General features: G+C 34.0%; 1 protein-coding gene across 4 annotated transcripts in view; it reads right to left on the bottom strand.

Annotated features, from left to right (window-relative positions):
* The window catches only part of MTX2 (metaxin 2), a 68428-nt gene that overhangs the window by 31978 nt on the left and 22802 nt on the right, over window positions 1–13648 (bottom strand). For all 4 annotated transcript variants that reach the window (XM_032855966.1, XM_032855963.1, XM_032855967.1 and 1 more), the window contains 2 exons: window positions 10033–10080; window positions 8776–8822 (listed from right to left, as the gene is read on the bottom strand). Coding sequence is in view for 3 of the 4 variants with exons in the window: in XM_032855963.1 (XP_032711854.1) it covers window positions 8776–8822; window positions 10033–10080 (95 nt within the window). In the remaining variant the exon portion in view is untranslated. The remainder of the gene's footprint in view (window positions 1–8775; window positions 8823–10032; window positions 10081–13648) is intronic.

Here is a 13648-nt window from a genome sequence, read left to right as displayed (position 1 = left end):
AAAATGGTTCTGAATTTTAATTCATATCTCATTTTACCAGGACACAAAAGAAAATCTGTGATGACAACCAAAGAATTATTTTTCACCTTACTGAAGAAGCATGTTTTAAAATTAAAAACCATGAACAAACCTACCTATAAAATGATTCATTTTTTTATATCAAACAGCTGCAGACCCTGTAATTGAAATAATGTATCTAAGGTTACAAATGAAAAGTGTTAGGTATCATTCCTGAAGTGACAGATTAAGTTCCTAATCCAGTTAAAGTAATAGCTATATTTGTAGTTTAACATAAATTAAGACCTTAATTATATTTGTGACTATTTTAAACAAAATAACAAATTCCTTTGTACCTGAGAATGTAATTTATAGCAAAGCCAGGTTCATTTTCCAAACCAATCTATTTCACACTGCAGAAGTACTCTCATATAATGGTGTAATGTAATTCTTGTTGTGGAATGTTGAAAGAGTAGATACACTAAGAGCACAGAAGAGGTTTGAAGATAAATGAAGATGCTATTCATTCAAGGGTAATTTCATCTTAGAACTATATGAAAGATGTTTTGTTCACACAGGCTAGTGTATGGCCTCAAATTTAAGTGTATTTTCAGCTCAAATATAATGCTGCTAGATCGATTATGCTGATACTGTATATCTAATAATGAAGAATTCTAGCCCTTTTCTGTATAAAAAATAGACTGTCATTTTTTCATCCTGCTATGTCTTCATTGTTCTGTTTAACAGCAACAAATTTTAAAATCCTGCTCACTATTTACTTTTTAAGCAGAAAAGTGTATGGTTGATATTCTAACTTGAAATCTCTCCTGACTGCAGCAAAGTGTATTTTTGCTATGTTAACTAGATACTTATGTTAGCAACCCATTACCCTCCATAACCATTTTATTTCACTATTCACTAAAAATGACAACTCTAATAGCCACCGAATTCTATTTTGAATGTTTCATTTTCACAAATCCTGTAACACAAATTTAAATGTTTTGTATATATCACACCATTTATGTTGAGGAATTAATATTGATATAGAAAATGTTTTTAATCTGTTAAATTGTTTGCAATTTAAGTTCAATTTTAATTATCTCAATTTAAATTTATCTTTTCTGAAGATCATCTTCTAAGTATTTAAGTCCTTCCAAGTTTTATAAGCATAAATCACCAAAATACTTTAATACTGCTGGCATATAAAAGGTAATAGAAGACAGTCAATCTGAAGACTTTAAATTCAGTGATAAAAGAAAACATCCTACAGCTTCCATTTTTCTCATTTTACTAAAATACTGAAAAGATTTTATAAGTCTCCTATGTAATAAATATTCCCTAAATTTCTCTACCTCTAAACTCCTTTCCTTCTTCTATTCCTGAAAGTAAATACAGAAGCCTCATTTTGCAGAGGATGATCAAAGTGAAGGGATGAAAAAAACCTCAAAAAACTTTTACAGTCTATGAAACTTAAAGCTACATCAATTTAAAAAATTTTTTTCATAGAAGAGTATTCTCTTAATTCTCTATTAAGACATACACACTGGCGGCATCCTACTTGGATTTTTATCAGGTATGAACAGACACTTAAAAAAAAAAAAACTGCAGACAACCATAAATAACTTGTTTAAAGAAAAAAAGGTATCCAACCAAACTGAAAATTCAAAATAATTTTCTCCACAATTCTCAAGGTAAGCTGTCCACAGCAGCCACCTCAATGACAAGACATGTTTACAGCGGATGTATTTTCATAAGCACTGTTATTTCTCCAGTGGCACAAGTGACTCACAATCCAAAGGAGAGAGAGTTCCTCCTCTCTCCTGCTCTTCCCAATCACTACAGGAGGATATTATCATTTAACTGCTAATTAATACGTCTACCTAAAAAGCATCATTTGCTAAAAGGAAAAAAGCAAGGGTCAGCTAACAATTTATCAGCAGATGTGACATATAAGTGTTCATGGCCCAGAATTAATAGGGCCTATAAAAATGCTGACTTTTTAAAATGATACAACATATTCAACAGAAAAAAATAGTTTTTTTTTGTTGTCTGCCCTTTCATTTTTAAAGACAGAGTACTCATTCACGAGAAGGGGGAAATGAGAATATTAAGTAGAATAATGATATTTCCCTTAATCTGAGCTTAAATGTTATTCTTACTGGAAGTGAGTATAAAAACTGAGTAAATGAAAGGTAGCATTCTCTTGTATGCAGCATTCTAATAACTGTCATCAGTTCAAGACACTTTCTAAAAGTAAATCCAAACTTTTGCAAAAGACTAAGCCATACAAAAAAGGAAAACAGGTTTCTTTGTAAGCTGGCTTCCTAAAATAAACAACACCCTTTCTAAAACTTACTAGAAAGTAACAATTTTATTATATGCATTCATAAAATATAGGCACTAATTCAGCATTCAACATCATCTTGTATTTCTAATGCTATTTCTATTGCTTTCACTTTTTTTCAAAAGAATTTCTCATTTGTTATCTAACTTGAGCTTCACAATAACTGAAAACTTAGGTAAGACTGCCTTTATCACATTTCAGAGATCCAAAAGCTGAAACACATTTATCTTTCACATCTTAAAGTAATCTATAAATTTGAAGATACAACTTGCTAGGAAATGTCAGAAATGATTTTTGAATTTAAATGTCCACTTATTTTTGAATAAAAATTCAAAGATCTGTGTCCCTGGACTGAACTGATATGCAACAAAGTGTTATAAGCATGGATTCTTGACTCTAGACTCCCTGGTTTTGCATTCCAGCTCTGCCAAGTACACCCATGTAAGTTTGAGAACCTCTCCACTTGAACTTGCTACTTTGTAAAATGGGACTACTACTACTACCTACCTCCTAGAGTTGCTGTGTGTGAAAATTATCTATGATATGTAAGGTACATTTAACAAGACCTGGCACATGGAGTAAGTACTGTGTACATTTTAGTTTCAGTTATTATTGCTGTTCTCACTAACACTACTTGCAGAATGTGGATTATAATAGCACCTAAACTTCAAGTTGTTTTAAGGATTAAATGAGTTAATAAGGATAAAGTGCTTAGCATTGTAATGAGCACATGATAGGTACTCAATCATTATTGTCTGTTTACCTCCACAGTCTGTGGGCTCTATGACCTTGGGCAAAGCTCAGTCCCAGTTCCCACATCTCTAAAATGAGGTACATAATAGTCCCTTACACCAGGGTTATGGTAAGGATTAAATGAGATACTTCATATAAAAGCTCTCAGTAGAATGCCTTAAATAAAAGTCTTCAATAGAAACTCACTTTTAAAACAAATCCTATTCAGAATTTTTTTTAAATACTTTGAATTAAAGCATTTAATATTGACATTTTTTAGGTACGGCGTGAATGATTACAAAAATTAATAATGTTCACACAAATTCAAATATGTCCCTCCCCCCAAATTTTTTTTTAAGATTTTATTTATTTATTTGAGAGAGGACACGAGTTGGGGGAGGAGCAGAGGAGCAGAGGGGGAGGGAGAGAGACAAGCAGACTCGGGCACTGAGTGCAGAGCCCGACACAGGGCTCCATGCCAGGACCCCAAGATCATGACCTGAGCCAAAACCGAGAGTTGGATGCTTAACTGACTGAGCCACCCAGGCACACCTCCAAAAAAATTCTTAAACCTAACATTTATTTTAATTACTCCCAGGTGTTTAAGCATTATAAAGCCTGCAAGCTTCCATTCCTCCTACTGATACTGATTATACACACTTCTGTCAATGAGTAAGAGAGAAGGAAATAATAACCAACATTCACTGCATATTTACATTGTGCCAAGTACTTTTCTAAGTACTTTATATATATTAACACATCCAACCCTCATGACATCCAATAAAATAGCTTCTTTATATCTCCATTTTACAGAGGAACAACAAAGAGTAATGTTTACGGTATTCTATATTTGGAAGAGACCAACTCCCATTTCATTTGTGGAAGCTGCTATAAAAGACAGCATATACCAAATCAGTAAAGTCATAAACTTCTTAAAGAAAATAAGACATTACTCAGAAAAACTGCAGAGGAGTTCATAGGTATTGGCTCATACTATATTTCTAGACATGTGCTGTTCAATACAAGTAGCTGCATGTGGCTACTGAGAGCCAGAGACGTAGCTAGTACAAATGAAGATGTGCTCTAAGTGTAAAATACACATATTTTGAACTTAATATAAAAAACGTAAAACATCCCATTAATCAATTTTGTACTGATCACATGGTAAAATAACATTTGGATACAATGGGTTAAATAAAACATGATTAAAATTCATTTCATCGGTTTCTTCTTACATTTTTTAATAGGACTACTATAAAAATTTTTTTAAATTTTATGTATTTATTTGACAGAGAGAGAGATCACAAGTAAACAGAGCAGCAGGCAGAGAGGGGGAAGCAGGCTGAGCAGAGAACCTGATGCAGGGCTCGATCCCAGGACCCTGAGATCATGACCTGAGCTGAAGGCAGAAGCTTAACCCACTAAGCTACCCAGCTGCCCCCAAAAATTTTAACTATGTCTGTGGCCAACATTATATACATTATATATCTGTTGGACAATAGTTCAGGTTTAGGAGGTGAGAGTAGTAACAGAGAATTATTATTTTTTTAATTAAAAAGAATAACTGGGGGCGCCTGGGTGGCTCAGCGGGTTTAAGCCTCTGCCTTCGGCTCAGGACATGATCTCAGGGTCCTAAGATCGAGCCCTACATTGGGCTCTCTGCTCAGCAGGGAACCTGCTTCCTTCTCTCTCTCTGCCTGCCTCTCTGCCTGCTTGTGATCTCTCTGTAAAATAAATAAATAAAATCCTTAAAAAAAAAAAATAACTGATTTATAGATATAATAACTTATACAACATACAATTCATCCTTTTATTTGTGTCCAATTCAATTTTTAGTATATTTATAAAATTGTGCAACTATCACCATTGTCTAATTTTAGAACATATTCATCACCTCAAAAAGAAACCCTGTACCCATTACATTATTCCCAATACCTCTCACTTCCTATTTCTACCTCTCCTCAGCTACTGGCAACCACTAACACACTTTCTCTCTCTGTGGATTTGCCTGTTCAGTAACAGAGATTAACAAAGTTCTTTTCCCAATTACACATACACAAAGACTGCTTATACATGTATGTACAGACCACTATACACACGCGCACACACACACTGCTCATGAGAACCAGAGGAACATGCTACACTAATACCTCACTCTAATCAACATACAGGACTGTTATATGACCAGACGAACACTGCTGGTTAATACCAGTACTTTGTGGGTGAGGAAAAAGCAAACCTAAGAGGAAATAACAGCCATGGGAAAAAAATTTATTTTCTTTTAAACTGAAATCATAAGGGTTCCTTTAATCAAAAAAGATCTAACCACTTAGTTCCAGGACTATAATAAATGCCAAGTCTATGCTCTAGGTAAAATTTAAATTTCCTGATGGCTTAACTGGCAGACTATTAAAATATCTGATGCCTGATATCTGGTATCTTCTAGAAAATATCCAGTTTATGGATACCTGTCACATTGTTTTGATCAATTTTACACATTTAACTGATTCTTCTAAACGGATACTGGTCCACTATATAGAAGAAAATTACTCCATAAAGTTTACATCAGATATCTAGAAAAGTCACATTTATAGTCATGGCTACTATCAGCTGTCAAGTCAAAGAATATTGAAGAAAACTAAGAATTTTTAATATATGCTGGTTAATTTATCATCTAAGTGACATATGTAGGATAACAAAAAATTGAAATGGTTAAGCAAATTCTGCATTTTAAAAGGTTCTCTTTTTTTTCTGGTTTTACTATTAATTACAACTATATTTTGAGAAGCCATGGAGAGAAAGTAAATTAATAGGAACCATAAAAACAGAGTTGCTAAATAAAGTGTATACTAAGGTTTCTTTTTTCTTCCCTTCCCCAGATTACTTAAAACATTATTATTATTATTATTATTATTATTATTTTAATGGTAACATACTGATATCTTGGTTTGTACTAAAAACTAGTTCATTCCAGGGCTTCTCAACATTCACACTATTTACCTTTGGGGCTGGGTAATTCTTTGTTGTGGAGGAACCATCCTGTGCGCTGAAAGCTGTTTAACAGCACCCCTGGCCTTTACCCCGTAGATGCCAACAGCACCCTCCCCAACAGTTATGACAACCAGAAATGTCTAAACACTGTCAAATGTCTTCTGATGGGTAGAAATCTCCTTCAGTTAAGAACCACTCTATTCCTTCTCAAAATACCTTTTAATTGGTGAAAATGACTTCAATAATTTTTCACAGGGGATCCCCAAACAGCTTCAGCAAGGAGATCCATAAACCCCCTGAAACCATATGCAGAAAAGCTAAGGTATGTGTCTATTTCATGTGTGCGCACTGGAATGTTTTCTGGAGAAATGGTTTATAGTTTTCATGAGGTCCTGAAAAAGTTATCCCAAAAATGGCAATTTAAAAAGGGTTAAGAATTAGTGCTTCAATGAACATATTCACTGTGCTATGAAGTTATTTTTTTCAAAGATAAACATTGAAAAATACTATTTTATACACAGCAAATAATTTGCTTGTACGTTCAGTTATCACGCGGAATTGCTTTTACCACACTTATGAATCTTTCACTCAACAAACATTTACCTAGTACACCTGATATGCTATGCAGTTTGTTATTAGTATCTGAAAGCTAAATTTAAATTCACCCTCACCAAAAAAAAAAAAAGATTAATAAGAGTATAAAGTCCACATTTATTACATAAAATCAACTGAGAATTTTTGCTTCTCAAAAGTTAATGTTAAGAAAAAAATACACAAGTTGTAATAGTAGTATCTAAAGATAAAATAAGCAGGGGGAGCCTGGGTGGCTCAGCTGGTTAAACATCTGCCTTCAGCTCAGGTCATGATCTTAGGGTCCTAGGATAGATCAAATCCCCTGTCAGGCTCTCTGCACAGTGAGAGACTGCTTCTCCCTCTCCCTTTGTGCTCTCCCTCTCACTCCCTTATAAATAAATAAATAAAATCTTTTAAAAAATGAAGGTAAAACAAGGGTAAATAAATAAAATATATGTAATTTACATTTTTGGTAAAAAGATTTAAAATAAATCCTAAAGACGGGATGCCTGACTGGCTCAGTCGGTTAAGCCACTATCTTCGGCTTTCAGGTCATGATCCCAGGGTCCTAGGATCAAGTCCCACATCCAGCTCTTTGCTCACTGGGGAGCCTGCTTCTCCCTCTACCTCTGCCTGCTTGTGCTCTCTCTCTGACAAATAAGTAAGTAAATAAAATCTTTAAAATAAATCCAAAAGAAAGAAAGATACTCATATGAATAAATTATTATCCAAACACATTTCTTCTTTCCATCTTTTCCTTCTTTCCCTGCCTTAATGAAAGTAAAAATATACTAAGTGACATGCTATCAGACATAGTAACCAAATGCAGAGAATATCAAGTTGAATAAAAAATGTGAGATGACCAAGTGCTTACCATCATGCCTAGAACACAGCAAAAGCTCACAGGCTTTTCTCTTACCTTTCTTTCTGTCCTCCAGAAGCTCATCATCCCATCTCCAAAAATGCCACATGTCTTAGTTTCTCTTTTAAGTTATCTTTCAGTGCTAGACAATAAAATCCTCTTTGTGATTCAAACTATGTAAGCTAACTAAATAAGTAACAGCTACATATGCAAATGTTTGAATAACTTTAATTCTATAATCTCCATAGGCATTTCTCTCCCTTTTTCTTTAGTAAATTGTGGTGTATTCATACAGTGGGATAACACTTATCAATAAAAATGAGTAAATCAGAGGTATATCTATCAATATGGACAAATATAAAAAACAAAGTCAAGTACCAAAAAAACAAACAACATATACAATTTGTTAAATTTACACGAATTAAAAAAGCAATCTATAATACAAGTTATTTTTGTTCTCCTTTTTTTTGTATGTGTAAGTTATCTGTAGTCCCATCATATGATAAGCAAATTCAGGATAATGAAAGAGAAGAGAGAGGGAAATAGAATCAGTGAAGGTTATACAGAGCCCTGTAAGCATTATCTGTAAGGGCTTTGTTTTTGTTTTTTTTGTTGTTTTGTTTTGTTTTTTTTTAAGTTTTTAATTCAATTCCAGTTAGTTAATATACAGTGTTTTTTAGTTTTTAAAGCAAATAATCCCCAAGTATTCTATTCTTCCTGTGGTGCAGTTTAAAGTTTACAGGACCACTAACTGTTCTTTGGATTACACAACTATGATATACAATATGAAGAGCTTATTGCATTTAATAAGTGGTTTGGGAATAAGAGACGCTAATGTAATCAATAAATATATAAGAAACAGCTAGAGAAGAGAATATCTGCTTTAAGATTAACAAATGGATTAGACTAGAATGAGCACAGTGAAAGAATGATGCTTAAAAATATGTGGTAAATAAATCTTTACAAATAATAACTGTGTCCATAAATGAACGTATCACCACAAATAATCAATACCATCATATCTAGCCAAAAGCTAAACTATTAAGAGAATAATCTAGCATATTAAGTGATTTTAAAAAAAGAATGAAGACTTTTATTTTATATACTGACAATAACTGAAAATATTACATAATAAAATCACACTTCACAGAAAAGATGTTATATTGATAATGGTAAATCACACAGAAAGATCATAAATATATAACATCGCAGACTGCCCAGAGAAAAAAACAGTTGTAACTCAAAGTGAAAATTATTACATTATTTGCATATTTACCTGCACAGCAAGAGAAGCTGCATTGTCAGAAAGCAAAATTTGCTCCCCTGTGGAAATACAATGAAAAGTCTGAGTCAAAAGTGAGACTGCTAAATAAGCAAAATATACTTGTAAATATTTTTATTTTAAAACACTATTCCTATTTTTAAAAATAAAAGGTACAGATTTCACCACAGGAACTATGAAGTTCTATATCAATACAATTGGGTAATCATAATTTTTGATTAAATTATCACAATATGTACATAACAAAGACTATTTCCTCTAAAACTATTTGATCATTTTTTTTTATTTTATCAACAATATTTAATTAAAATCACTCACTTAAAAACAAATTCATTTTTCAACTTTTCAAGAAATACTATTCCTCTTCTTTTCATTAAAATTAAGTAAAATGGTATGTGCTCAAACCCCTCTAGTTAAAAGCATTCAAAATCATATAAAACCAGCTTGCAGTTAATATTGCACAATGTGTCTAGGTCTGTCACACAAAAGAAAGATGACAAGTTTGCTGCAATAAAAATTCCATGCTTAGAAGACTAGGGCTGCTGCCTATTAGTCTTCATTACTTTGCAGTCTTCTGACAACTGCAGCAGGCTGCTGAGCCCCAAATGGGGTCCATAATGTGATCTGATGATATATGAAGAGCTGCTAGAGGGAGCCTGAACCATCCTAGCCTATACATTTTAACAGTTCCTTTTCACTGAGAGCCCACTTTACCACAGGACTTTAAAAATCTGCTGTGTCAGCTACTGGTGCAGTAAATCTGCCAACTGCTACTGCAGCCACATCATTTTACACTGCCTACAGCAGCCAATATAATGAGTCAATAATAAACTAAGGACCTTATAGGCCATGAATAGTTGGTTTACACTGGCAGATTCAAGTTTAGGCAAAATCTCCTAGACAAATTGCACAAGAGAATCCCTTCTTTATGTTCTCTCAGAAGTAAATGATGTTGAGGGGTTGTGGATTTTCTGGTAACAATATTTTTGTTTTTTAAAAAGATTTTATTTATATATTTGCAACAGAGAGCACAAGGCAGGGGTGGGGGCGCAGAGGGAGAGGGAGAAGCAAGCAAACTCGCTACTAAGCAAGGGAGCCTAATGCAGGGCTCCATATCAGGACTCTGAGATCCATGACCTGAGCTGAAGGCAGATGCTTAATGGACTGAGCCACCCAAGCACCCCTAGATATATTTTTATATGAGCCATTTTTTTTTATATGAGCTGTTTTTAATTGTGAACAAGTATCTACCTTTCAGTTGCTGATACAAGGTAGCATTTTCAGGCCAAGGCTCTGCAGCTGTGGAAACAAGGCAGTGATAATTAGTACATAAAGCAAAAACGTATCAATAACCCAATTAATAAGCACAAAGATTTGCCTAGAGAATTTAATTAAAGTTAATTGCCAAGGTTACTTTAAATAGAGCAACCAATCACACTACCTTAGGTTGTATGGTATATGGTATAAGTAGGTTAGATAACTTCTTTTAAATGTATGTTTGGTTTATTATTTGGTAGGGAGTTGTGCTGCTGTTGTAATTTCAACAGAGAAGAGGTGGAAGACATCCTGTCCAATCAAAAGTGAAAATTTAAAAACTAAAACAGCCTATATGCTACTATTCCTTATCCTCCAAACACAGGCACTCCAAAATGTTACTTATAAGATACTTAATTTGGGGGTGCCTGGCTGGTTCAGTCAGGAGAGCATGTGACTCCTGATCTCAGGGTTGTGAGTCCAAGCCCCACTTTGGTGCAGAGATTACTTAAATAAATAAATCAATCTTTAAAAAAATGAGATACTGAATTTGATTCACTATCAAAAAAAAGTGAAACAGTATTTTACTATAAACTTTAACAAAGTAAACTTTCAAACAAGTAACACTATATGAAAGAATCAAATATATCTCTTTCAGGCTATGCAACCTTCTTTATAAGCTGGTAGTATTTAAACATACAGGAGAACCATGTTGTATTATAGAACATTCTGTTACCTTGAACCCACCACCACCACTACACAAAAACAAAGTCAAAGAGAACGATGAAGCAGTAAGTACCTACAATGTGAAATAAAGCTAGTAAAACTAATTTTAGGCCTGAAGCCAGGCTTGACCATAACACTTAACCTCTCGTTGAGATGCACTGAACAGTCCAGGGAGTGCGGGGGAGGACCCCTTTAATTTGCTTTAACTCATACTTCAGAACGAAAAGGAACAAAATCATATTATTGTAAATTATAAATGCTACTTTTCATTTGGTTTGGGCTACACAAAATTAGACTCGTACTTAGGGATACCATGAAAACCTCGAGCAAATAATGCACCATACATAGTTTTATACGCTATTGCTCATAATATTATACATATAAACAAAAACTACCGAGTTTCAACTCATATACCAAAAAAGCAATAAAACTAAATATTTATTATATGATACTGTAAACTTTTAACAAAGCAGAATTTTACTAAGAACCCAGTTAACCTGTGTAACATAGTTTTTTAAAATAAAAGTCAAGGAAACAAAAATAAGCTGACATCAGCAAATTACTAAAAAATAACCTTTTAGGCTAAACTGTATGGTCAGCACACCTATAAACATTTACATCTATATGAGAAACAATACAATGAGTTTCATTTGTTGTAAAATCCTACATCATTGAAGATTCAATTAATTTTTAAAAGATTCAATTATATGCATTTAAATCTAATTAAAACAATAAAGCATAAGAATAAAATTAACAAAAATTTCAAAGATACTGAAACTAAGTTTCTTGAGGGTACAGATATGTCCCATCTATGTATGCTACCCTGTAGCATGTTTTGCATATGTTAATTGTGTGTAGAAAGAAAGACGGGGGTAATTGATTAAACCTACCATTCTGTTCCCTAAATATTCTGGCTAATCTAAGTTTTACTGAACCTAGTATTATTAACTTTGTTAAAGCAATGAGATGTTCTAATTAAATATTGTAGTAATTTTAACTTCGGTTAGCTAGGTTTTGTATGTGATAGACATGGATTACAAGTTTTCAAAACAGTGAATAACATACACTTAGCATTAAGCATCTGCTCAATATAATTTAAGTATTCTGATTAATCAGAAGTTACTTTACTACTCAGCAATATCGCAGTTTCATATGAGCAGCAATTTATGTGTTCCATGAAAAAGTTAGTTTATTATCACCACCATGGATTCTCCAGACCCATTACAACGACATATGTGAAAACAAAGAAACCTTGAGACCTACCTACTACCTGATCACAAAAAGAGAAGTTGCCTACAAATACTAAAATTTCTGTTATTAATAGAATCTAAAGATGGAAACTAGGTGGGAGGGGGCTGTTTTCCTTGATCCAGAATACAAAATATATTCAACTCAGAAATTACTGTCAAAAATAAAATTCTCGAAAAGTAACTCTGCCAAAACATCTGAGGTTATCTTCACAAACAGAACCTATCATTTAAAAAGAGAAGGAACTGGGTTGATACAACTACGTATGTATATACAAATATATATATAGAGAGATACAGATATATCTATATATATATATATCAGTTTAGCAGCATGGCATGCCAGTGTATCCATGGACCAGGAGGCAAGAAATGGTAGAGTATGCAAAGAATGATCAACTACCTATCTCACCCATGAGCAGCTCAAAGTATACAAACATCACTGATTTAAGTGCATCCCCTACATGAACCAGCTCAAATAATTACATTTTAAATATGACATGGGAGAAGAAATAGCTAGACTGTTATTCAATAGAATGCCAAAAGTGAAAATCCTAAGTTGTGTGGCATGGCAATGGATCTACAAACCAACCATGCAAGTATCCTTCTAGGAAATGAACTCTATTAACTGCCTTCATAAGTAAATCCATGAATCATGAACACTATTATCCACACATGACAAAGAACATTTCTATTTCTATTTCTTGGTTTGGATAATATTAACTGAAGTTTTCTTTATTGAGAACACTATTACGGGAAAGACAAAGTCCAAAAACCAAGTGCTTCCCTATTCCTCTTTCCCAAGGTTAGGCAAGTCAATATCCACCCCTTTCTCCTGCCATGTGAAAAAGAGAGGGAGACTAAGAACTTACAGTGTTAACAACATACCTTAAAAATCTGTAGCATTTCAAAAGAAACATCTTAAACAATAATAAAACATTTTTTATCCCTTGCTAGTTTTACTTCCATTGACCTAAAATGTTTTAGACCATAAACTAATTCAATAGTGAATAAAATTTCAGGACTCACCTATGCTATTTTCAATTTCTACCACCAAAAACACTCACAGTATGAAGTGCCTTTTTAAACTTGCCTTTGGGAAAGACTGGCCTTGGAATACATATAGAAGGTGAAACTCAAATTTTCTGTAAAGAAAGTTTGGTAGGATTGGGGACCAAGACAGACCACTGTGCAATGTTGTCAAGGTGCAAGATACTGGTATTATTAGCACATCAAAAGTAAATTTTAGGGGCATCTGGGTGGCTCAGTGAGTTAAAGCCTCTGCCTTCGGCTCAGGTCATGATCCCAGGGTCCTGGGATCGAGCCCCGCATTGGGCTCTCTGCTCAGTGGGGAGCCTGCTTCCTCCTCTCTCTCTCTGCCTGCCTCTCTGCCTACTTGTGATCTGTCAAATAAATAAATAAAAATCTTTAAAAAAAAAAAAAAGTAAATTTTATGCTTCCCACACATCAACAGTTGGCGTGGCTCTTGTAGTAAAGATCAGATTCCTCGGGGCGCCCGGGTAGCTCAGTGGGTTAAATCCTCTGCCTTCGGCTCAGGTCATGATCCCACCACGGTCCTGGGATCGAGACCCACGTCAGGTTCTCTGCTCAGCGGGGAGCCTGCTTTCTTCTCTCTCTGC

Source organism: Lontra canadensis, unplaced genomic scaffold (genome assembly GCF_010015895.1).
Source record: "Lontra canadensis isolate GAN:19392208 unplaced genomic scaffold, GSC_riverotter_1.0 scaffold11, whole genome shotgun sequence".
Lineage (NCBI taxonomy): Eukaryota > Metazoa > Chordata > Mammalia > Carnivora > Mustelidae > Lontra > Lontra canadensis.
The sequence above is the reverse complement of the archived record's forward strand: the minus strand, read 5'-3'. Positions and strand labels throughout refer to the sequence as shown.